Source organism: Saccopteryx leptura, chromosome 5 (genome assembly GCF_036850995.1).
Source record: "Saccopteryx leptura isolate mSacLep1 chromosome 5, mSacLep1_pri_phased_curated, whole genome shotgun sequence".
NCBI classification, from domain to species: Eukaryota; Metazoa; Chordata; class Mammalia; order Chiroptera; family Emballonuridae; genus Saccopteryx; species Saccopteryx leptura.
In genome coordinates, this window is record NC_089507.1 from 9,055,205 (window position 1) to 9,082,036 (window position 26,832).

The 26,832-nt window shown below is 44.8% G+C and overlaps 1 protein-coding gene and 1 non-coding gene across 5 annotated transcripts in view; one reads left to right on the plus strand and one right to left on the minus strand.

The window, feature by feature from the left end:
- The window catches only part of C1QTNF7 (C1q and TNF related 7), a 98,727-nt gene extending 81,043 nt beyond the window's left edge, over positions 1–17,684 (plus strand). For 3 of the 4 annotated variants that reach the window (XM_066384838.1, XM_066384839.1, XM_066384841.1), the window contains exons 2-3: positions 9,666–9,911; positions 16,922–17,684. In XM_066384838.1, coding sequence (XP_066240935.1) covers positions 9,666–9,911; positions 16,922–17,553 — 878 coding nt within the window. In that variant the 3' untranslated portion in view covers positions 17,554–17,684. Of the gene's footprint in view, positions 1–3,373; positions 3,483–9,665; positions 9,912–16,921 lie in introns of those variants that run through there. The other variant, XM_066384840.1, reaches the window with a different exon arrangement.
- Positions 13,318–13,393, minus strand: TRNAA-UGC (transfer RNA alanine (anticodon UGC)). The gene has a single exon. It is a non-coding gene; the product is annotated as a tRNA-Ala (tRNA).
- Positions 17,685–26,832: the final 9,148 nt, after the last annotated feature.

Consider the following 26,832-nt stretch of genomic DNA (forward strand, 5'->3'; position numbering starts at 1 on the left):
TCTAAGACGATGGGAAGTCCCAATTAACATCCGATTAAATTTAGTTTCATGATTACCTGAATAATGTCTGTCTTCTCCACTAGAATTTTCCTCTACGAGGGTTTTCTGTTTGCTTTCTACTGAACACCAAGACCAAGCATTCAGAATCTGGCCTATAGTAGCAGCTCAAGAAATATGGAATCAGGCAATGATTTTTTTTTTTTTAAAGGAGGGAAGAAGAAGACCAGATCTGTATCCCTGAACATCCCAGGCTCGGAAGGATTAACAGAGGGGGCATCCTTGGAGCGAGAGTAGAAAAGGCAAAGATTCCCACAGCCTGGCTGCCCATCTGAATTACCTCGAGAGCTTTTGGAAGATAGGAATGCCTAGACTTGATCCAGTGGTGTGCTGATTCAATAGAGCTAGCTAAGAATCAATGAGCTAAGGTGCGTGATCGAGTCCAAATAGCGCGCCAGGAGGGTTAATGGAAGGCAAGGCTAGATCGGGTTGGGAGTATCCGGGAGACTTTCGGGCGAAAGCAATGCATAAGGGGGACGCGTGTGAACAGATGAAGAAGGGGGCCTGGGAAGGACGCGGCAGGCAGGAAGTTGCAAGCCAGAGGAGACGATACAAACAAGGCACCAAGGCTAGAAAGGGATAAGGTTCTTGAAAGAACCCAGTGCTACAGGGAGGAGGAGGAGTCAGGTATGGAATTCACCTGACTGCAAGCTGTTCAAATGCAGAAACCTAGACCTGTAGTTAGCCACACCCTGGGGAGGTTTATGGGATGGTGGTTAGGATGGCCAACTGTGGGTCAGATATCTGATTCCTCATCTATAAAAGGAGGATGATAAAACTGCTCACCTCACAAGGTTATGGTGAGGATTGAAAGATAATGATGTAATGTCTCAGCACATAAGTATTCATCATATATCAGCTAGAACCTTCTGTTTTTAATAATTATAGTACCTAGAATTGGTACTATATATTACAATAATTTTGTACTATAATTGTATAATGTGGTCTACATATTATCAGCGGGGTGCTGACTCAGCTTAGGCCAACTAGCAAGGGCCAATTCTGTACACATCTCCTCAACTTTTCATTCAGTGAAGGTCAGGTCTGTAGCTTAAAATTGGCCATGATGGAAATATTTACACCAAGAAAATTGGCAGAGCTATAAATCCGTATTTATTTTGTGGGAACTAATTCCCAGCACACTTGTAGATTTTCTGTGAGCATTAATTGGACTAGTCCATATTGAAATGAATTCACTTGGAAAGTGAGTTGAAGCTATAAGAAAACAACAACACAAGCTAAGAGAAAAAAAAATTATCTGCCGAGGAAAAACAGAAAAGAACCTAGACGTTGATGTGAGTAGCAGGTAAACGTGGAATCTCGCATTTTACTCTAAGCCAATACTTCCTTCAGCCTATTTTTCTACCCATCACTTTTGCCACTGATTCTGAAGAAAGTGTGAAAAACACTGAAATAGTCATCAACAAACTACAGCTGTGGTCTGAATATCCTAGGAAATTATTTCAAAGGTTTGTTCTCTCTGTCCAGGAATATGTAATTTATAGTAAGTTATCTGAGATAAATAAATAAGAAATAAAGAAATCAAATCTTGCAGGACAAAAAAAGAAACACTGCGATACTTTAATAATACAAGGAAACTTATCCTCAAACACTAAAGGGAAATTTAGGACTTTGAGAATGGCACAGAAAAAGTAAATATTAATACCATAAATTATATCAGCAGTTGTCCAAGCATAAAGTTGTCATCCTGAGACGCAGAGGTTGTGGGTTCCATTCCCAGTCAGGGCACATCCGGAAACTGATCAATCTTCTTACCTCTTTCTCTCTCTCTCCCTCCCTCCTTCTCTCTCTAAAATCAATCAATCAATAAAAAAATTTTAAAAGAATATACCTAACTCCTGGAGGTCACAAAACAACTTATCCATTTCTAAGCTTTTTTTATTTTTTTTTATTTTGTGACAGAGACAGAGAGAGACAGATAGGAACAGGTAGACAGAAAGGGAGAGAGATGAGAAGCATCAATTCTTCGTTTTTCAGTGATTGCTTTCTCATATGTGCCTTGACCAGGGGTCTACAGCAGACCGAGTGACCCCTTGCTCAAGCCAGCGACCTTGGGCTCAAGCTGGTGAGCTTTGCTCAAACCAGATGAGCCCATGTTCAAGCTGGTGACCTCGGGGTTTCGAACCTGGGTTCTCCGCATCCCAGTCCGACGCTCTATCCACTGCGCCACCGCCTGGTCAGGCAATATGTATACACTTCTTAAGGTGACACTGTATACCTTAAACTTATGCGATGTTACATGTCAGATTCATTTCATTTTAAAAAGAGAAAAGATCTTATTCTAATTTAGCAAAAACCTGTGCCTCACTTCTATGTTCAAGGAATGGTATTGACTATCCTGTGGTGGCGTTCAGAATTTGGATGGCCAACCAATTCAAAGGACAATCTCCTCCAGACAGCAGGGTGGCCAGCGAAGGCGCAATCAAGCACCTGGGAATGGGGCGCCCGCCACGCTTCTTGGTCTAATTGGTGGCCAGCGTCTACTTCCCTAACTTTGAGAACATTTCTTCCAATTAACGTTCTCAATTGCTTGAGAAGAATGGTGGGGAAAGCATGATAAAAACAAGATTTTTCATAATTTCCATAAATGACATCATGGATTATACAGCGCTGTTGTTAAGGAGATATGGGTACCTATCAGAAGGGGAGAAAGACACTGATTGCGTCTCAAATGGGCTGTCCTAGGAGGTGAAGAACCATCCTGCCTTGTGAGTTGTTGCGATCAGTTCTCTGCAAGAACAAAGACAGATCAGTCTTCTAAGAATACCCAATTAGTAATCCATTCCACAGAGAACAGAGGAAACATCAGTGCCCCGTTCCTAACTCTGTTCTATTTTGCAGCATGCAGAATGAGAGGCCATTTTCCTGCCATAGTTATCAGAACAGGCAGCTCCCCCCTTGCTGCCCTCTGGGACACCACCAACGTCCAGAATCTGAAGGTTCTACCTTGAAAATTCTTAACTAAGAAATGACTCCTTTTTTTTAAGTTAACAAGTCATTTACAGTCAGTGAGTAATTTTTTCCCCCTAAAACATCCACTCAGTAGAAAACAAATGAAGAGGGAGAAAAAATAAGTAAACAAAACTGAAAAAAGAGGCCACCACACGCAGCGATGGAGGCGCCTCTAAACTTTGTCAACAAGAGCAAGCGCCTAAACAAAATCATAAATTCAACCAACCCCTGACTGCGCCTCACTCGATGAATGACTTCCAGGGCCTCTGACTCTTTGGGACTAAAGGAGAAAATTATTTTTAGCACAGCTATTTGAAACCTCTGAGAACTTGGATCTTTTATTTTATTTTTTTTTCCTGTCTGGTACCAAAGCAAGTCTCTCGCCGTGTTCTCATGGTCCTCAGTCTCTTGTGGATTTAGACTCCTGGAGCAACCCACCATCCCAGAGCAAGGTATGGTGTTTACTCTTTCTCTGAGCATTTTGGCGTAGGTAGGTACCATGCCTGTATTATTACGGTAGCTTTTGAATGTGTTAGACCAACAGCTCTGTAAGAGGAAGCCATAGATCTGAAGAGCTGGGTTCAAATCTCTGGCCTGACACCGGCTTTGTGACCATAAAGACATTACCTGACTTGTCTAGACATCAGCTCCTTGCCCAACCGACCACAAAAGGGTCTTTGGGAAGATAATATGGACTTAACATTGCTCTGTTGACCACAGTATGTTTGACAAATGTCAATATTTATCACGGTTGTACCACCGGAGGGCATGCCATGAAGCAACCAAGGCTGTTGATAAAAATAAATGTTGCTGAATGAGTCTTTTCCTTCATTCCACCTCTGTTGAGCCTCTGCTATAGACTAGCCTTGGTCCTAACTGTTGGTGATACAGAGTTTATATATGTTGAGGGAGAAAAAGCAGGTTGCTAGCCATAACACAGGGTGGGGTGGGGTAGGGATGGAAGCAGGGAGGGCAACTGATGGCCAACAGGAGGAGGAAATCTGAAGCTCTCAACAGTCAGAGATGAGGAACCTCAAAACAGAAGGACCCAGGACCCGACCCCCGAAGGTCCTGTCCTGTGCCAGTCACGATGCCACCCCTCGTGCAGCGAGAGCAGGAAAGCCTGCTCTTGTGAAATCTCTCCCTCTGCAGGCCAAGGCTGTGTCTCATTTTGGCTGCCCCTGGTTACCTATCCTCATCCTAATGATTTCCAGGCAAAACCCATTTTCAACTTGAATTCATAATCAAGTCCAGCCCTTCGTCATAAAGTAATGTTGCAGTTTTCCCCTCACATGATATAGGGGAGAGCCCAAGTGTTTGGAAACAGAAAGAGCTCAGTTCGAATCCTGTCTGAGCCGTGTGTATGGCTGTGTGGAATTGAACAACCCACTTTAACTTTATTTGTAAAGTAAAAGTCATCTAGGCATACATAAATGTTTTAAAACAGCTAGCCCTTATAAGAAAGAAAACATGTCTTCTCCATTCTGATATTTTTTTACTGAGTATTTTTAATTGTAGTAAAACATATAATAAAATCCCCCCCATTTTTTTTTTACAGAGACAGAGAGAGAGAGAGAGTCAGAGAGAGGGATAGATAGGAACAGACAGACAGGAACAGAGAGAGACAAGAAGCATCAATCATCAGTTTTTCGTTGCAACACCTTATTTATTGATTGCTTTCTCATATGTGCCTTGACCGCAGGGCTACAGCAGACCAAGTAACCCCCCTTGCTCCAGCCAGCGACCTTGGGTCCAAGCTGGTGAGCTTTGCTCAAACCAGATGAGCCCACGCTCAAGCTGGTGACATCGGGGTCTTGAACCTGGGTCCTCCGCGTCCCAGTCTGACACTCTATCCACTGCGCCACCGCCTGGTCAGGCTAAAATTTTCCATTTTTAAGTGTACAGTTCTGTAGCGTCAAAGATATTCGTATTGTTGTACAACCGTCATACCACCATCTGTCTCCGGTACATTTTCACCTTCATCTTCCTCCACTGGCACTGTGCACCCATTAAACCTGGCTTCCTTTCCTCCTCCCCATCCCGCCCCCAGCCCGGGCAATTATTATTCTCCTTTCAGTCTCTGCAATCTTGACTGCTCTAGTTACATCATGTAGGTAGAACCATGAAACATTTGTCTTCGCATAAAGTTTTCAAGATTCTTTCATGTTGTAGTAGGTGTCAAATTTCCTTCCTTTTAAAGGTCGGGTGATATTCCACTGTGTGAATGGACCCTATTTTGTTCATTCATCTGTTAGTAGACGCTGGTATTGCTTTCAGCTTTTGGCTATTGTGAATAACACTGTTATAAACAGGGAGGCACAGCTATCTTTTTGAGTTCCTGTTTTTACTTCTTTTGGGTATATGTCCAGAAGTAGAATTGCTGGATCTCACAGTAATTCTGTATGAAATTTTTAGAGAAACCACCATACTGTTTTGCATTGTGCATTTCTACCAGCTACAATTTTTTTTCAAACTTTACTGAGATATATTTGACAAATAATGTTGTGTGTCAGAGATACAATGTGAAGATTTGGTACACAATCACTTGTGGATTTACAGTCCTGGTTTTTGTGAAGTGATTTCCACAATCAGATTAGTTAAGACATTTATCACCTCCCATAATTATCATTTTCTGTGTATAGTGAGAACATTTGAGATGTACAGCTAGTGCTCGACTTACGATCACGATTGGTTCTGACAGACCGGTCGTAACACGATTTGGTCGTAAGTTGAGTAGGCTATATGTACAGTACTGTGAAATGATGTTATAAAAATCTTTAAGTCATATTTTATCATAATTTTCTTTCATTATTGTTATATATCACAATCTTCTTTGTTCATTTTATGCCATTTGTATCATCTCTACACCATTTTCTTTCTTATTTTTACATTCGTCAGGTTGAAGTAAAACACTGCATTACCAGTACAACTGGTTTAATATTTGCAAAGACAATTTCCTCTTGGTAGACATCTTGGGAGGGGTTTGATAAAAAATATCCAAGACACGAAACACAAATTGCTGAACCGAGTCTGGGATAACAGTTGAAATGGTGCATGCGGAGACGGTAGTGCTGCCAGAAGCTGGTCCGCACTGTCGTACGCCCAGCTGGGCAACGCTTGTGCTGCCAGACGCGGAGCAGTCGTGGCTAGCGATTGTGGTCATAAAGTCGAATGGTCATAAGTTGCATAGGTCGTAAGTCGATCAGTATTTGTACTATCTTAGCAACTTTCAAGTATATAATACAGTATTGCTCATTATAGACACCAGGCTGTACATGTTCTACCTATACAAAAAAATACATATTTAAAGTATATTTAGAGTATGAAAAATTAAAACAACCCACGTCTTTTATTTATATTTCTCAAATTCTGCAAAAGGAACCCATACATTTCAGGAATATTTCTTTAAATCCTTTCTCTCTCTTGTGATATTGTCATATTCCATTCCTTCTAGTTATTTTTTTTTCTACAAAACTCACATTTTTCACACACACACACGGAATAATCTTCTCCTCTGTCCCCAGTCTGAGTGGAGGTTTGTGCTACACACTGTTCTAGATGGTGGGAGACATCAGCGACTCCGAGCTCCTGGCCTCGTAGAGCTTACACTCTAGCAGATGGAGATCGTCAATATAAAAAGTGATAATAAAGATGAGAATGAGCTAGTGAGTTAGAGGGTGATAAGCGTAATGTGGAATAGAAGACAAGCCAGCGGAATGAGGGTGGGGAATAAGGTGGGAGAAGGAGGGTTGCAATGTTCAACAACAGGCTGAGAGTTGGCTTCAAGGGGAAGGTGACATTTCAGCGAAGACTCGAAGAAGGAGATGAGAGAGTGAGACAGGGGGACGTCTGGGGGACAGAGTTCTGGGCCAAGAGACTGGACAGGGGAGAACCTAAGGCAGAGCAGTCCTGGTGTCGGAGGAACAGCCAGGGACTCCGTGTGACTGGAGCGGAGAAAGGGAAGGAGAAGAGGAGAGGAGGTCAGGAAGAAGGAGGCTTGGTGCCAAGCCAAATAAGACCTAATACACCAACTGCCATGAGGCGTTTCGACTTTTAAGTGAAATAAAGAACCAATGGCAGGCTAAGGCCACTGCAGTTTCCCATCGTACTCCACACTCCTTTGTCATCCGGTTGAAGGGAGTCCCAAGAACCAGCTGGCTACTCGCAAGCACCCCATCCTCACGCAGTGGACACCACAGCGCGTGCTCTTCAATTCTGATGAGGGGTGTTAGTGGGTAATCACTTTGAGGGCCTTACAAAAGAGAGACGCTACCTGAGGATGCTTCCGGCATTCAGACCACTGTACAGAAAACACCCGCGTGCACGCCTCAGTGGAAGAAAGGCAAACCATTTGTTCTATGAATGTACTTGTTTCAATTGCTTAATTTACTCCTCCTCTGAGCACCTGGTTGCCTGGCTACTGGAAATGTTATGACCCTTTCTTCCAAGTGCATCTAAAATGTCTGCTTTCTCCATCCAGCATAACCTAGACCCTCACCCCACGCTTCTTTGTAGACTGATCCCTGACTTGTGGTTTTAGTGCCTTCACGAGAGCGTCTGAGATGCCACTGCCCGAAGCGACTTCTTTCCCCGTAATTTCCAGTCCCTCCTGGAGCCAGCCCCCCGCCTGGGCTGCAGCCGCCCCTCCCGTGTCTGGTTGAAAGCCTTTTTATGACTATCTTGTGTGAACATCTCTTCCAATCCTTCCTCAGAGCACCCTCTGATCTTCTTTTTTTTTTTTTACAAGAAAGAAGAACTAGCAATGCAACTAATGCATCTTGTTTTAATTGTAGCAGGGGGCGTGGTTAAAGACTCTTTTTTCCATTTCTTTCATCTGAGGCACATTTGAAAGGGCTGTATTTTTATCAGACCCGTAGGCTTTTCAGAGAGTACCTTAATCCTGGTTGAGCCATAAGATCAGTAGTTTTGAATTTGTGCCATATGACAAATCAAGCAGACAGAGCATGGCAAAGATGTTTCCCTTGATTTTCTGGGGGGGGGGGGGGGGGGGGCGGAGGAGAGTACCCGCTGGTAATATTTGGTCAAGGAGACAGAGCCTATATTGGATACTTCAGTTTTTCACCAGTAAGATTTCTAAGAATCAGATCTGTTTCAAGCTACATGTGCACACTGTTTTTCTCAGTTTGTCATTCCTATGCTCTGGCAAATTTCTGGGTCTAATTCCAAGATGTTGCAATTTCCCCATGGGTACCATAAAAGTGGTACAATGCGCCTGGTTAATTTTCTGATGAGGCTGTCAAAAAAAAAAAAAAAAAAAAAAAAAAAAAAAAACCAACCCCAACAACAACAAAGAAATTTTATCCAATTGCTTTTCCCACATTTTATAGTTTTCCCTTTGGGCGCGTACGTACCAAGCACATATATCAAGCCTTGTACAGATTTCCTATTAAAGCAGAGGTCCAACCGTCCACAAACTGCTCCTGCACACGGCCCCAGGACGGCATGCGTGCATTCTCCCATCCAGACGCTGTGAACGCTGGGCCCACTCAGCACAGACGAGCGGGAGTCCCAGCCTGCACTGCCCACCCTTCAGCCCATACGCCCTATGTCGTGACAGTAAATAACCTGTCATTGTCAGTTGCCAGGCTTTATGGAGGGAAAAACCAAGTCTTATCAGATCATGGCTGCAGAGACCTGTCGCCTGCCCGACTGGGAGCATGTGACACCAGGCATACTTTGATTTCATCCAGTTATTTAATGGAGCCCCACTGCTGACAGCTTCGTGGGCACCAGGGCACTGCATCCTGCAGACCTCAAGTGAAAGTTTGAGACCCCCCTCAGGACATGCAGAGTATTCCGGTTAACGCTAATTGGCATCACACATGAGAACTGAGTGGAAAACACGGGTCTCCTGGAAAAGCCGCTTTCTTTCTCCTGCTTTCAGAAGCCCAGAAATGCTGAGGCAACAACCGGGGATGCGTGCAAAGCTGGGATGTAGGGGTCCCGGCACATACTTCTATCGGCAGATAGCTGGGGGCACGTGTTCGTGCCGGCATTCTGTACAGAAAGGGTAGGAGAGACAAGTCCAACACGGTTTTAATGTTGTGAATATTTAAATTTTGAATGTTTTTAAGGTTTGAATATTTTTGACATGGAAATATGCTCATGATATATTATGTGAAAAGCTTAACAAAGTGTATAGCAGAAAAAAGAAATTGGAAGGATATAAACTCAAAATGTGAAGAGTGATTATCAGCAGGTATGAGAATGATGTTGATGTTCATCTTCTTTATTTGCATCCCTGATTTTTTTTTTTTAATGCATTACTTTGGTGAAAAGAAAATATTGTTTAGCAAAGTCGATCATTGATTCCTGCAGAAAATATGCAGCAAAGAGATTTATTTTAAAAGTTTTTAAATCACTCCTTCACACCACCAACGCTCTGTGGGGCACTGAGAACTCCCTATCAGTAATAACGTGTTAATAGTTTTCAGCGGAATTATGAAGGTGAACAGTGGATTTTTACATTCGTGAAAATGTTTTTCTACATTCGTGAAAACATTTTTTCAGAGCCATGAAAACGTGACCTTGCTGCAAGTACCCCTTTTTGTGTTCAGTTACACTAAAATCCCACCTGAGAGGGTGCATTGATGTCTGTGTGTTCTTTCTTGCAGAGCCAAAGATGTTTGTCCTGCTCTATGTTACAAGTTTTGCCATCTGTGCAAGCGGACAGCCTCGGGGCAGTCAGTTCAAAGGAGAGAGCTACTCCCCGAGATATATCTGTAGCATCCCCGGCTTACCGGGTCCTCCAGGCCCCCCTGGAGCGAACGGTTCCCCTGGGCACCATGGTCGGATTGGCCTTCCAGGACGAGATGGGAGAGACGGCCGGAAAGGAGAGAAGGGAGAGAAGGGCGCTGCAGGTAAGGAGGGAGGAGGTCCTGCAAACCCACCTCCTTCGTCCACCTGAAAACTACGCGCTGTCTCTGTTGCTTTTTTCGAATGGGGTCAGTTCCTCCCGTCCATCCTGGACTTCCCCCTGGCATTAACCGTAACAATTGATTGCGCCTTGACTATGCTTCAGACCCTGCTCTAAACTTTTTTGTGTGCGTTCTCATTTCACGGTCCTGACAGCTCTTTCAGGCGGAAGGCCTCACATTTTAGGGATGAGCGCACTGAGCGATGCCACGGGTCAAAGCATTGCCAGTGACTGGCAGGCCTGGATTCCCACCTCAGCTGCCCGTGACCACTGGGCTGGAACAGCCAGCAAGCGGTCCCCGCATGTGAGAGAGCACGATGGATGGATAGACAGATGGACGGGAGGGGGTGAAACAGAGGCAGAATTAGGAGCCAAAAGCATGGGTACCATGCTCTGCTCTAACACGCTGAACAAAGACACATACAGGGCTCCTAGATTTTCGTTTTTCAAAGATGGAATGACAAAGTACTGTATTGCCTACCTTCCTAATTCATTACTTTCCCACCTGTCTTGTAGCGGTGGGGGGAAAAAAGGTTTCTTAAAGCTTTTGACAGCAACACAATGTCCTCTAGTCTTCAGTAATTTCCACTTGCTTCCCCCAAATAAGTTGGCCCAAGAAGCTTGCCAGATTCTGCGAACCTTCAGAGTGAAATGAATTAAAATCTAGAGAGGCCGTGTTAACCCTTAAAGAGGAGAGATTTGGAATTGATCTTTGAAAACACAGTCTCAGCGAAAACACTGAGACAAAAGATAAGCAGGACATTTCAGTAGACCCAAGAAACATGTTTCTCTCTAGTCATTGCACCTCATTTATACGAAACAGTAAATGTATATTCAAATTACTGGTGAATTTGTCGTGCAGAAAATAGTTGGCAAATCAATAGCTATCAAATGCATGAATATTGTCCAATATTAGATGAAGAATCTTTAAAGTTCAAAATCAGATAAAGAACCATTAATTTGGAGTTTACTTCTTATCTTTCAAACCCTACTGTATAGCAGCACCTATGAACACAACTGATTGCTGTGTCATGATCATGAATATCCTTTAAATACTGTAGTAACATGAGGAACATGTGTAGTTAGGTGTTACCAGCCCTTTTAGTTCACTGTGCCTGCAAGCAATGCTATAGTGATCATTCTAACATGCATTGGAGTCAGAAAGACTTAGGCTGAAATCTTGGCTCCTTCAATTACTACTCAGTATCATTGGGAAAACAGCCTCTTTAAGCCTCAGTTTCCTGATTTGTAAATGGGGGTAGTAAGGGTGATTGTAAAGATGAAGGACAATAATACACGTAAAACATGCAATAGAATAAGTGTCCTGTGGTAAGAATTCAGTAAATGTTAACTGCTGTTACTTATGACATTGTGATCTGCAAATATGAGTCCCAGCTAAGTTTGTGAATATCTAAACTATATAATACACTAGAAATGAGTGATCTGTTTTATGAGGTAGTTCTACTGTTATTGAAAGACCCATTTATGGAGACGCATTCAGATGAAATCAGATGTTTATAACTGCTACAATGTAAACCGTGTATGAGCTAGCTACACCCCAAACTCATCAATCCATTTATCCATTCATTTATTCATTCCACAAGCTTTTTGCACACCTATTCCTATCCAGGATTGGTCTAGACCAGTGTTTCACGACCACCACACAAATGACATTTTGAGCTGAGTAACTATTTCCTGTTGGACAACTATCCTGTGCATTGTGAGATATTTAGCAACGTCCCCCTATATACCAGCAATACCTCAACCAATCATGATAACCAAAACTGTCTCCAGACATTGCCCGCTTTCCCCTGGTGGGCAGTGCAAAGTTGCTCCCGGTTGCGAACATGGTTCTAGACGCTGAGAACACAGCCCTGAATGAGATGCTGTCCTTGCCTTAACAAGCAAACATCTGGGGATGACAGGCCAATGTGGAAAAACACAATTGCGATTCAGGGTGGGGCAGAGTAGGTTTACAGTTGTTTGTGTGGAAATAATACAATAATTAGTAAATAATAATACAGGAATAAACTGTAAACCTACTTTTGACCCAACCTGTGTGCCATTATCATCATCATAACCATTTATTAAGAACTTAATACACCTATGTGTCAGAAATTTTACATTTAATACTTAACTGTTGACCATAATCCTGTTAGCAATTATTGTAATCCACAATCACAATAATGTTACAAATGAAAAAAAATGGAGATTTAAATATAAATGTCTTTTCCGACCTGAGATCATTTAAATTCAATATGCACATGTACATACATGAGGATATATAACAGCTAAAAAAAGAAAAGTAAGAATGCAGTTGTGATTGAGGAAGAGATGCACATCTCACCTGTAAACAACAGGAACAGAGCCCTGGGGCTTTGGGGACATGTTTTTCATGTGGCTGGAACAGGACACAACATAGCTGAGAGCATCTCTTCTCCCCTCCCACTTGAGTGACACCACGCAGGTCATCTTATTCATGGACCCTTGGGGAACATCCCCACCACTTTACCCCCACCAAGTGCAGGCAGAATCAAGAATAATTTTTGTTCCATTTCCCTATGCTAAATTACAGAATACATAGCTTATTACACTGAATTATAAATTTTCTGTTAAAATATCTGTCTCCTTCACTGGTCTATAGCAATTGCTGTTGTAGTGTATAATTAGCACTTAATCTAGTCTGAATGCACATCCGTATGAATAATCTTCAAATCACACTAGAACTCCCTCAGGAAATAGATAATCCTGGTTTATTATATGGCATTGGATATTTATGAACTGGATGAAGACCCATATCACAACGTAATATGCAATAACAGCTAACTTGAAGGTGAAGCAGGTGTAACTGATGTTAACGCCTCACTTAGCCACTGGTACAGTGCCTGGCATGGTAGCAGATGGTCAATCAACATGAGTTGGGTTAAGTCAGTGGTCGGCAAACTCATTAGTCAACAGAGCCAAATATCAACAGTACAACATTTGAAATTTCTTTTGAGAGCCAAATTTTTAAAACTTAAACTATATAGGTAGGTACATTCTTTTTTTTTTTTTTTTTTTGAAGCTTGAAACGGGGAGAGACAGTCAGACAGACTCCCGCATGTGCCCGACCGGGATCCACCCGGCACGCCCACCAGGGGCAACGCTCTGCCCACCAGGGGGCAATGCTCTGCCCCTCCGGGGCGTCACTCTGCTGCGACCAGAGCCACTCTAGCGCCTGGGGCAGAGGCCAAGGAGCCATCCCCAGTGCCCGGGCCGTCTTTGCTCCAATGGAGCCTTGGCTGCGGGAGGGGAAGAGAGAGACAGAGAGGAAGGAGGGGGTGGAGAAGTAAATGGGCACTTCTCTTATGTGCCCTGGCCGGGAATCGAACCCGGGTCCCCCGCACGCAAGGCCGACGCTCTACCGCTGAGCCTACCGGCCAGGGCCAGGTACATTCCTTATCGAGGTAGCGCCCGCATGTGGTATTTTGTGGAAGAGCCACACTCAGGGGCCAAAGAGCCACATGTGGCTCGCGAGCCGCAGTTTGCCAACCAGGGCGTTAGGGGGATGCATGCATGCATGTAAAATCCATGGATGGCCCTGGCTGGTTGGCTCAGCGGTAGAGCATCGGCCTGGCGTGCGGAGGACCCAGGTTTGATTCCCGGCCAGGGCACATAGGAGAAGCGCCCATTTGCTTCTCCCCCCCCTCCTTCCTCTCTGTCTCTCTCTTCCCCTCCCGCAGCCAAGGCTCCATTGGAGCAAAGACCGCCCGGGCGCTGGGGATGGCTCCTTGGCCTCTGCCCCAGGCGCTAGAGTGGCTCTGGTCGCAACAGAGCGATGCCCTGGAGGGGCAGAGCATCGCCCCCTGGTGGGCAGAGCGTCGCCCCTGGTGGGCGTGCCGGGTGGATCCCCGGTCGGGCGCATGCGGGAGTCTGTCTGACTGTCTCTCCCCATTTCCAGCTTCAGAAAAATACAAAAAAAAAAAAAAAATCCATGGATGAATGGGTGGGTGGAAGAATAGAAGAAAGTAATAAACTGAAAAAAATTTTTGTAAACCCATATCATGGAGAGTTAAGAAGAAATCCTTTCTGTAAAAGCTTCCATACTTAAGCATAGGCAATACTTTCTCCATAATTCTCCTCTCCACACAACCATGTGTCTGACTGAGTACAGAGATGGAGAACGAGCTATCCCTTCTTCCTGTTCTTCATTGGTCCTTGGCGCAGGAGCAAATATGTCAGGCAAACAGGAAGAATTACTATAAAGTATTACAGTTAGTCCCTGATTATCTAAGTCCCAGCAGTCAGAGTAGTCAATAACTGCAGAAAAATCCCAACATTGGAATTATGAAGAACTTTTCATTGTAAATTTGCATCTTGGTATTTATGATTTGATGTCAAAGAATTTTCAATCGGATGAAATCTCAAGTGATCTAATCCAACACCTTCCTCTCAAGGTCTGGGAAGCTAAAGTCAGAGAGAGGAAGCCCATTCGTCCAATTCACCTAATTCGTGGCTGAACGAGGCTTTTACCCCTGGTCTGCTGAGTCACTGTATACTGCTCTTTCCACCAGGTTTGGAATGAATTTGGATCTAATTTCTTCGTATCACAAATGGAGCATATGGAACTCAGACAAGAACTGATTTTCCCAAAGACATAGAGACAAAAGGATTTGAGCACATAATGAAATTTAATGGCCAGATTGTTACTGATGCCAAAATGTTTTTTTAATTAATGCATCAAAAGTCACTGATGAAGACAAGCAAAAGTTAAGCTCCTATTGAAGATAAAATAATTTAGAAGTTGTTGTCTTTGATTCAAAAGTTAATTTATTAGCAAAATAATATTCATATTATATTTCTACCCCCCCAAAAAGTTAAATATTGAGAGGTCAGACTATTACAGCCTTATTTCAAGAAATAAATACCAGATTGTATTCTTGTTGAAGCCAGTAAAATTTCTATTTAAAAACAGCTAAAAGAACAGTTCTATGATCAGTAATAATGCTGATCTTAGTCACTCACAAAAAAGTTACATTATTATTATTAACATCTTTTGTGTACCATAGAAACAAAATATTTGATGTTTTAAGAGTAAAGCTTTAATTCTTTTCAAATTTACATAATCCAGAACAGTTCATTGCTATATTTGCCAAATAACTGAAAAATGATCACATTCATACACTGATGCCTATGTAATATTCAAATAAACAAAATCAAAGCACTATCAAAATAAAAAGGCTTGACTTAATAAGAGTCCCTGAGAATAAAGTGCACAACATATCAACAATATATTTTCCCTGACTACCAAAGGACATTACCAGTTACCAACAATATGGATATTTTGGAGAATGTATCATTACACGAACACTATTTATGGAATGGATTTGGCCAGAAAATGGAATGACCTGTTTTATGCTGTGGAGTCTCTGCTATGACACCATACAGTTTAAAAATTAACTAGGTATTGCTTATCACTTTCAAGCCACGATAACTATTTCTTGATCGGTAGACATAAAAAAAAAATTAGATGAACAGAAAATACTTCACTATGGTGATTTTGAATTTGTTGAAATCCTTTCACAGCTACTGTGTCTTTTCTATATGTAAGGAGACCCAGAGAAATGAAAGGATTTGCTTAAAACGATACAACCCTTAGCTGCAGAGACAAACAGAACTTAGGATTCTTGATTCCAGCCCCAAAGGTCAGAGGTACCTTGAAGAAGGGGAAGCATCATTCCGCTAAGACTTGGATTTCCGTCCTCGCCTTGCTTCCCCTCTTCCGGACTCAGTGTTCTCCTCCAAAACAGACGCGCGGCACAGGGGGCAGCAGACACCGCCGTGAGCTTATTGCAGTATCCGGAGCCCTCGCTAGGGCACCGGGTGCACTTGACGATTTACATTTAGCCGCTGCCCAAATGGCTCAGACTCCGGAGTCGGGCAGGCACGGGTTCTGGTCGCAGCTCCATCATTCACCAGCTCTGTTTCCCTGAGCAAACAAACGTCTCTGTGGTCAGCCTCTTCCTCTACGATGGAAATCATAATAATCCTTAGTCCATGGAACTCATAATAATCCTTAGTCCATAAAACTGGTGCGGAACTTAAGAAGCTAACGCGCGTAAGTAAAATACTGCTTGTGGAACATCGTCCGTGATCATAGGGGCTAATCTCATTTTGATTCATTCTTTTATTATTAATACTAATAGCAGAATAAGGCAGGAGGCTGAATGGCCGCGCAGGTCCCGCCTGGCTCTGTCTGCCCCTCAGGACCCCACTCTGGAGAATAATATCATCAGCATCCTCCTTAAATTCCCCCTGCAGTGATGAGTACCTGTATGTGACTAATCTAGTGACAGGTAATTCATCATCAGTATGATGATTGATTGTTTTTAATTAGTCAGGATGTATATGATTTCTCACATACTCAGGGAGATGTACTGTACTTGAAATTCTGATGACAATTTTCTATTTCCGTTTTCGTGCACCAGTGATTTTTTTTTAAGTGATTGTTTAGTAGTCTACAGTTGAACGTTGTCTGAAAAGACACATTTAGGGTACACGGGACTACATGGGCATGCTGTTTGTCACTCTGTACTTAGAGAAACTATTCATTAAGCCTGACCAGGCGGTGGTGCAGTGGACAGAGCGTCGGACTGGGATGCAGAGGACCCCAAGGTCGCCAGCTTCAGCGCAGGCTCATCTGGTTTGAGCAAAGGCTCACCAGCTTGGACCCGAGGTCGCTGGCTCGAGCAAGGGGTCACTCAGTCTGCTGAAGGTCCGCAGTCAAGGCACATATGAGAGAGCAATTAATGAACAACTAAGGTGTCGCAATGCGCAATGAAAAACTAATGATTGATGCTTCTCATCTCTCCGTTTCTTTCCGTCTGTCCCTGCCTATCCCTCTCTCTGACTATGTCTCTGTAAAAGAAAGAAAGAAAGAAACTGTTCATTAAACAGCAAACTCTTCTCTTAAAGGTTTGAGAGGTAAGACTGGACCGCTGGGCCTTGCTGGAGAGAAAGGGGACCAAGGAGAAACTGGGAAGAAGGGGCCTACAGGACCAGAGGGAGAGAAAGGAGAAGTCGGTCCAGCTGGGCCTCCGGGCCAGAAAGGAGACAGAGGAGACCAAGGGGACCCAGGGCTGCCGGGCGTGTGTCGATGCGGGAGCATCGTGCTCAAATCCGCCTTCTCTGTCGGCATCACAACCAGCTACCCGGAGGAGAGGCTGCCGATCGTATTTAACAAGGTCCTCTTCAATGAGGGAGAGCACTACAACCCGGCCACGGGCAAGTTCATCTGCGCTTTCCCCGGGATCTACTACTTTTCTTACGATATCACCTTGGCAAATAAGCATCTGGCGATTGGGCTGGTGCACAATGGGCAGTACCGGATAAAGACTTTTGACGCCAACACAGGGAACCATGACGTGGCTTCGGGGTCCACGGTCATCTATCTACAGCCGGAGGATGAGGTCTGGCTGGAGATCTTCTTCACGGACCAGAACGGCCTCTTCTCGGACCCAGGTTGGGCGGACAGCTTGTTCTCCGGCTTCCTCCTGTACGTGGACACAGATTATCTAGATTCCATATCAGAAGACGATGAGCTGTGATCGGGACCACTGATCAGAACGCTCTGAAACCCTTGTGGGAGACACTTTGATGTAACCCAGGGCCCTGGGAGGTGGAACAAACAGATACGAGATCAAAGAGACTCCCGCTCACACTCCAGAGTATTTACAGACAGTCCTGGCAAAATCTATCAGAACAAGATGAACCATCGCCCTGTTGAAACCCCACCAAAATGAATTACATAAAGCAACAACCCCAGATATGAATTTTCTTGAAAGCGGTGTTCATAAATATTTAAACAAATTCAAGGCAATGCTGACAAATTTTTTATTAAATTCCCTGAGTGATAAAACCACCTGGCAATGAAATCGTCTCATTAAATCTTTACAGAACTACAGTGTTTGCCTGGTATTTAAAAGAATCATAACGCCCCAGACAAAAGTCTTTGACAATTCTCAGCAGGCTCTATAGTTAGTCAGAAACCAAAGGTAAGTCATGCTGAGTAATTCCAAGCAAGTTAAAAGCAAAGTCATCATTATTTTTTGTTGTTGTTGTTGTTTCTTCTTTCAGGCTTGCACCTAAAACACAGCAGTTATGCTTGTATTAATATTTATTTATTAGTTAGCGTACGGGAAGTGGGTACCACTACGGGTCTACTTTTGCCGCACCCTGTCTGTTGACTCCACAACCCTTGAACTGAGCCATTAGGAACTAGACACTACGATGCTGGGTCAGATTTAATAACGAGTTAAGATAAGACCAAGTCGCTACCTTCATCCAGGCTAGAATGTGGGGAGCACCAAAGCAGACAGGCTGACCCAACGGGGGCCGTGACCAGGGGAAAGCGTGACGTGTGCTGAGGCGTGTGTCTGTGAGCAGATGGGAGGGGTGAGAAGGGGACGAGGAACGCAGCCCCGTGTTCTCCCAGACCACCCTCAGAACCCCAGCAGCATTCTGCAGTCAGGAAGGGGCGATGCCCTGCAGAGAGAGCGGGCCTGGGAGGGGCCATGGAAACGCAGAGCAGCAGGTTCTTGAGACCCGCGGGAAGGTCGTTCTCCTGCAGCCATCGGCTTGGTAATTTCCCAAGACAAGGATTTGTCCTCTTGGCTTTCTCATGAAGAAGGGAGTTACTTTACGCTGCGGCAGAGACCTTGAGTCTCGTGGCTTTTCTAGGTATCTGAAATTTAAACGTAGATAAAGCAAAGCATATGTTCACTGATTTATGAGTGAGCTGATGGGAGGAGTGAACCGGAGGACAAGGGAGAAGGACCAGACGCCTGAGCAAATAGCGGTCGCTTCCAAGTCTCACACCTCCCTAGACCCATGGTGTCAGCCCGCATTCCCACTGAACGGCAATTCCTCAGTTCATCTCGCCCGTAATTCTGTCATCTGCCGCTCCTTTAGCTGATAGCGACAGTCCTCCCTTCTTCTCTCCCTTTCGGTCTTTTCTAACCCTCCTTCCGTGCATTCCTCTCTCCGATCACTTGGTTAATAAATTTTTTAATGCTTCCTGTGTGTGAATCACCACGGTGGTTCTTTGAAAGTAAAGGAAGAACCATCGACTGTGAAAGGATACAAGGAAGGAAATGGCACGCATGCGCACACACGCACGTACACACACAAGCACACGCACGATACCTAGAATTCTGAAAACAAACATGCTCAACGATGCTCAGCGCCACACTGGAGATAGGGACACAAGGCTGTGGAAGGAACGCTCAGGGCAGAAAGGTCATTCCCAAATTAGGAGGAAGAGAGAGGAGAGCTGGGGAAATCTCTGTCCCCTGGGCCTGAAGTGATGGACAGGACTTGGAGCGGCCAGTATGGGGAAGGGGCACTTTAGACAGAGGTGCAACAATGGGACAAACCATGAAAAGTGAGAGCAGAGACCAAGGAAAGGAGTCCCTGGGCCATATCTGTGAGAACCTCGAATGCCAGCTGGAGGGTCGCGGGCTCTATTCATGAGGAAGTGTGCCACCCCCGTGTGCCCCAGAGCGGGGTGCGGCCGCCATCAGAGGTGACTGCACAGTCACCAAGCAGAGGTGTATGCGGGCAGTGCCTGCTCCCCCACTTCCACGCCTGTCTTGCCCCCCGCCGTCTTCCTCTGCTCCTGTCCCTTGTCCATTGCTTCCTTCCTTTCTACGTCAAGATGCGGGTCCGGCAGACCAAGGGCAGTGCCCCTCAGACAAAGATGACTAAGCAAAGCTGGTTTTGAGATAGTCACCTGCCTCTAGATCACACCCAAACCTGTCCATCCAGGCAGGAAATTGTGAAGAACAGCCAACAGAAGACCTTAATCTGGGGAACACGAAAACATGGTCCCTTTGAAGACAACGGAACTTGGTGGAGAAACTGGGAATGGAGATGTTATTGTTGATAATAGCCATGATCCCCAAGATTATGATGTCATGTAATTTTTTTCTCACCATAATCCATTAATGTATTCATTTTTTAAACATTGTTTACTTGCTTATTTTTTAAATGCCCCTGTCAGTATAAAGGCTGTTTTGAGTAGCTTTTTTAACTAAACATTCTCTAGCTGGTTCTAGGCCCAGAGATACATTTTATTTTGAAACATCTGGTGGAATGGTGATGGGCATTAGAAAGTGAAAGTGGAAAATAAAAGGCTATTTCAGTATGAGAGCGATAAACTGTTAAGCAAATGCAGGTGTCTTTTATTCCTTAAAAAAAAAAAAAGACAAATACAAGTTATCCCCATTTATGGATATCTGTGGAAAGAAAGTAGAAAAGCAATTTTGTCTTAAAACATTCCGTGCCTCATTCCAATCATTCTTTGTAAGGGCTGACTTGGAATGAATATGCATGAAGAAGTATTTATTGACTCGATACCATCTCATTTCAGAACAGTCTAAAGCTGCTTACAAAGATACACGAAGTGCGGAAAGAGCACATTAGTCAGAGCAAGGGAGAATAAGAGCAAAATACACACAAAGGGAAAGAATGAGGCTAATACAAAACAGCGCGTGCCGGAACACGTGTACCTGGGTTACACATTTACAGGGCACGTGTGTGTCCTTGTACCCGTGCGTGCCAGGGGCATATCCAGATCATTGGTTATTGTGAATGATGTTGTTTATTGTGAAAAAAATCCATAAACTCCAAATATACTTTTTCTCTGCCACTCCATGAAAAAAAAAAATGTGGACATAAATTCATTACAGATATCAACTCTTTGTTGTTTCACACCTTCCTCTCTCTCATCTTCTGTAGCTCCAATTTCTGTGAATGGCGTTCCTACCCCCTGCTCCATCTCCAAAACTAAACCCTTAAACACATTCTAGATGTCTCCCTTCCCGTCCCCACTGAATTTGTTCTGCATAAGAGTCCCTGGTTCTGGACACTTCGTGCGCGTTTCTGCGTCATGGTGCGCTTCCGTTCCCAACGCCGGGGTTTCCTTCCCGCGCTCACCACTTCCCTGCACTATAAAGACTTTTTAGCTGATCCTTTGCTGTATCTAAAGCCCCGCCCCCCATCCATACCCCACATTAGGTTGGACTTGCTCTTCTAAAACGCTAGTCTGATCATGTCACAATGTCACGCCACGGCTTCAAAGCCATCAGTGGCCCTCCAACCCCTGCACTACTTGAACTTCTTTGGTTTTTTTCTATCTAGCATGCATTTCATATCTTTTTCTTCTGGTATTCCTAGCTGACTCCTCTCTGTAGGGCCACCCTCCTACACACACTGGCTCTTTGAGCTTCTAAGGGGCACTGACTCCCACAGTATGTAAATCCCAAGCCTAACCTATCAGAGCCGAGCATTCTGCTCACCAAAGTCATTGGTTCAAGTGATTCGATCAGAGCCAATCAGATTCTGCTGGGACTTTCACAGAAGAGAATCTCATTCTTTTCAATTGGACTTGCGCCCCTGAACCTCTGTAAGCCCTCTTACTATCACAAAGCATATATCCATTTCTCTTCCTCTTTTTCAGTACACCCAACCAAAAACCAGAGGATGACAGCCTTTTATCTAAGATTGGTTCTGCTAGAGTTATCTCTCAATCAATGACCGACTAAAGGGATATGTTGTTCCCATTGGCCATGCCTATATCACAGGTTCACCCAGAGCTGGAGACAGAATCAGTCTCTTAAATCACGTGGCCTGGGGCTGGGGAAGAGGTGGTCCCCAAAGAAAAATAAAGGTGCCAGGACCAGAAAAAGAGAATCTGACTGATAGTCAAAGGCCACAGGTGACCTCTGTAGGCTGTGTCCCTGTAAAATCAAAACCACATTTATTTTTGTCTGCAGGAGGCAAGGGGTGTCTGGCTAGGACAACTTTTCTCTGATATCATTTAATTTTTTTCATGGCACTTGCTCTAAATTGCCTAAGTATTTTGTAAGACACGAACCTGGCCTCTGTGGTGACCTCGTGCTACAGGATGTCACAACGTTGGCTGCCAATCGACACGTCTCATGAAAGGAGGTATTATTCTCTGCTAAGACACTTCTTCTCCTCTAATGTTCTGAATGTTGACATCAATACCCAAGAACATGCAATCATTCATGCAATTGTCTTTGATAATGATATAAAAAAAAGCATCTTGAAGATTACTCTTTGTGGAATCAAAAAAGGGCCATACATACCAATTCATTCCCTGGCTAACAGAGTTACAAGACTGAAAGTGGGGTTTTAAAAGCCACCCTAGATTACTGACTACACCAGTGGTAGTCAACCTGGTCCCTCCCGCCCACTAGGGGGCGCTCCAGCTTTCATGGTGGGCGGTAGCGGAGCAACCAAAGTATATAAATAAAAGATAGATTTAACTATAGTAAGTTGTTTTATAAAGATTTCTTCTGCCAAACTTAGCGAAAATCCGACATAAAGTACTTGGAAAGTAATTATTAGTATATGTTTTAAGTTGCTATAACTCTGCTTTATAAATTTTATAAAGTAAAGTTACTTCCCTACTTTCTAAATCACTATGACTGTGGAACCGGTGGGCAGTTAGAAAATGTTACTACTAACAGAGATACAGAAGTGGGCGGTCGGTATAAAAAGGTTGACTGCCCCTGGACTACACCAATGTCATGTTTCCTGAGAGGCCATCAACCAGTGCATTGTGATACCTGCAGTGACCATTTGCTCTGTGCCTTCATAGCAACGAGCACTATGCTGAGTCCTTTTGACCTGGTACCTTATTTTAGCTTCAGGAAAAGCAGTGTCTCTCCCATCTCCCTCCCTCCTAGAAGGAGGGACATGGCTGTGAACATGTCAGGAGGCCCAGTGCTGGGATATTGATCAAGCGTGACAAGGAAGTCAAAGTTAAGGCCATATACCAAGGTCTCCGTGCGTTCTTCTGTCTTGGGGACATGCCACTTGAGGTCCAGCATCAGGACACGTGCAGAAGGATTTTACTATGGAGAATTGAATGGAAGAACTGTATTCAGAGGGGCAGGGGTGGTACAAGAAACAAGTCAGGGAGTTAGGGTAACCAAGCATTAGCAGCAGCAGAAATTCATCACCACTCCAAAGCCTGAGGGGAAGAGGCAGTCACGGTTTCCGAATGCAGTGGAGACCTGGAGACTCAGCAAAAGGGACTGTCCTCGGGAAGCCATGCCTGGAGAAGAACCTGGCCCCTGCGAGCCCCGGGCAGAGCAGGGAGAAGGCCGGGGCAGTACGTCTCCTGGCCACATTGTCCTGTGCCCGCCAGTCTCCTAGCTATACCTCCCACTGGTCAAACCCAGAGCCTGCCGGGGGCCAAGGAGGCTGGGTGATGCCATGCACAGACAGAGTCAGAGACGGGCGTCTTGGGCACAGAGCAGTGCAAAGAAGGGCAGAAAATGGGGAGCCAAGGGTGGGAGCAAGTGGAAACTAAACAGCTCCCCTCTTGACCCCTTCACTGTCTAGATTCTCTCTAATGCACCGGGTGCAATAAAACTGGTGCCCCCTCCTGAGAAGGGCAGGAGGGACACGTCCCCGAGCTGCTCAGGGCTGCCTGTCATGTGTGCACAAGAATGCCCTCAGCTCTCAAAGAGGCCCAGGTCCAGCTCCACTTACCAGAAAATTCCGCAGGAGTTTGGGGCCACGGTCTTGCAGTGAGGAACAGAAGTCCCCCTCCCAGGCTCACAACAGCCACGGGCTGCTGGTAGAGCATCCAGGGCTTCAGGATGCCAACCAAGCAACTTTCCAGCTCATCCCGAGTTAAGTGCGCCTATCACCCAGTTAGAGATGAGAATAGTGAGGCTCCAAGCAGTCTGCCCACCATCAAGCCTTTCTAAGCATGGACTCACTCCAGCCTGCCCATCCCAATGCCCATGCTGCCGTAGGCACACATTCCTGTCTCTCAAGCACACGTGCTTAAGACACGGCTTCAAACACAGACCATTGCACTGTGGGGGTGAGGCCCCATTCCTCCGGCTTCTTTCTTTAATGCTGGGAAACACCGTTTCCTCCCACTGCAGGGGGCTGCTAAGCCCATCGAGTCCAGGCAGGCTCATGCACGATCCAGATATTCAGTGTGGTGGGAGCAGGTGGTGCGGCACACTCCAGGTAGCCCACTGCACCAGCGTCCCCTGATCTGGCCAAGAAACAAAGACTGGCCCCGTGGACCTGTGCCAGGTCTGTAGGTGTGAGTTCGTGCTGCCAAGAGAAACCCAGGTGAGCATCATCAGTGGGACCAGTGGTGTCATTGTGCTGAAAAGTACCAGGCAGCCTGAATGCCTCTCAGTTTTCCTCACAAGACAGTCCTTACAGTAAACACAGACAGACTCTTCTCAGGATTAATCCCGACAAGAGCCAGGAGCGAGCGGACCACACCTCCCACAGACCTCCTGTGTCCCTCAGTGGGGTTGGGAGATCAAGGTTACGTTTACAACTGGAGAGTACATTGGAGAAGAAGAAAAAAATAAGAGCCCACAAAACTTGCAATACAGCTTGTTTAAATGTTATAACAGGGTTTCCAAAGACACACTGACACTTTTTTTTTTTTTGTTCTACAACCTCAGCGATATTGACCTTCGCGCATGATCACTCTTTGTTATGTGGGTCTGTCCGGTGCATTTTAGGATGAGTCAGCAGGATCCCTGACCTCAATCCAGTAGGGGCCAGTAACAAACACCTCCCCTCCCATCATGACAATCAATAATATCTCCAGTCAAGGTCAAATGACCCCTGGGAACAAAATTGTCTCCAGCTGAGAACTTCTCTAGTCTGGTCATTGGTGACAGAGTCTACTCAATCCCTACAATATCCCTGTTTGCCAACACCCATTTTCCAGCTGATTCTTTCTTTTTGCTTTCTTTTTTTTTAACAAACAAAACCACATGGCTGGTCACCATTTTAGGTAGGATAGTTGCTCCCTTCTGAGAACTTTCAGTTGAACAACACCCTTTCCTGGAAGAAGCAGCGAAGAAATGCCCTCATCCCAACTTTCTCTTCCTAGAGCCAAATATGCCTATTTAGATCTGGCTAAGAAACAAAAATCACATCGCCAATTTCTAAGAATGTATTTGGAGAAAGCAATTAATAATGGATGCACAGGTTTAATTACAGGAAGAGCCTTGCAGCAAAGTTTGTAAGATGAGAGACTGGCCTAGGAGCTTGATGACAGGCTGCTGGGTAAGTGGCCATGTGACATTCATCCAAAAGTCATTAAGAGCATTGAGGGCGAAGAGGCATTGGCACATCAGACGTTCGCGGCAGATTAACCGAACAAAATAGTTTATTAAAAAATACTTCCAGTAATTATCCCATAAAGTGTGTTTGCATATGTGCGTTAAAAAAAGTCTCCATAAAAATGAGCTAGTACTAGGAATTTTAAATTTTCTACTCTTTGAACTTTGCTTTTATTTTTTTATAATAAACATATTTTACATAAAATGTTTTTATATAAACTCTTAGATGGTCAGGGTACTTATACATTACTATGTTCCCAAAAGATTTCAGAGAAAAAAAAAAACTTCCCCATAAAAGAAGAAAAAAAAGCCTGAAAGTGTAGGATGAAGTGAGAAACAACATCATCTTTAAAGGTTTCGGTGGCATGCCTGGATGTTTATTCCAGAGGAGTCTTTAAAATAAGAAAACCAAATAATCCTAGCATATATATATTTAAATGATCTCATCCTCACTTGAATAGGGAAGGAAATGAGTCTTGCATTGACATCACTTTTATTGAGGTTTTATTAGTCCAGAACGCTAACACCAGGGGATCAGCCGCAGGATGAAGTCATTCAGAACCAGCCCCTCTGTGGGAAGGCGAAGGCGTTTATGAGTGGCAGAGGATGTGCCCCGGGGCTCCGTGGCAGTGTCATCAAGAAGGTGGCGGAGCGTCTTAGGGGAAAGGCTTGCCCAAACTGGTCAGAAGTCCGAAAATGGTCTGAAAGCACCGAAAGGAGGAGAAGCTCAAAGGCAGAGAGAGGCATTGAGCAGCTGGAAGAGACAAAGACTCCCTCATCCCTCCAGCTTCACAGGACATTCTGAGCCCTGCAGAGCATCCCTACTGGTACTGCAGTGACCCCAGAACAATGACAGGGAGTCGCAAGGATTTATACCGAAAGCACCCAGGTCCTACTATCTTCAGAATGCAAATGAAAGCAGAGCTACCAGAGGTGTTTTCAGGTGGTCACGCCATCGGTAAAAAATAATCTGATGGCCCTGGCCGGTTGGCTCAGCGGTAGAGCGTCGGCCTAGCGTGCGGAGGACCCGGGTTCGATTCCCGGCCAGGGCACATAGGAGAAGCGCCCATTTGCTTCTCCACCCCTCCGCCGCGCTTTCCTCTCTGTCTCTCTCTTCCCCTCCCGCAGCCGAGGCTCCATTGGAGCAAAGATGGCCCGGGCGCTGGGCATGGCTCTGTGGCCTCTGCCTCAGGCGCTAGAGTGGCTCTGGTCGCAATATGGCGACGCCCAGGATGGGCAGAGCATCGCCCCCTGGGGGGCAGAGCACCGCCCCTGGTGGGCGTGCCAGGTGGATCCCGGTCGGGCGCATGCGGGAGTCTGTCTGACTGTCTCTCCCTGTTTCCAGCTTCAGAAAAATAAAAAAAAAAAAAAAAAAAAAAAAATAATCTGATGGTCGGCAGATGAGACTGTGAGGACCCAGGATATGTGCACATTGATATATCAAAACATGCACACACACAAGAAGCCCTTACCCACTTCACTCCTCCAAGGCCTAAAACTCAGATTAAAGTCAGGACGTGCATTCAAATTTGAATTTCAGCTAGCACAAGAAATTATTGCTTAAGATAGGGACGTCCAAATAGTTAAATAGGTGAGTTGTGTTCTTATCTGTTGAACATGGCAACTCTGCCCCCACAGAAGTCACCTGCAAAGTCATATATGAATCCAAGCGGCCTTCGGAAAGGC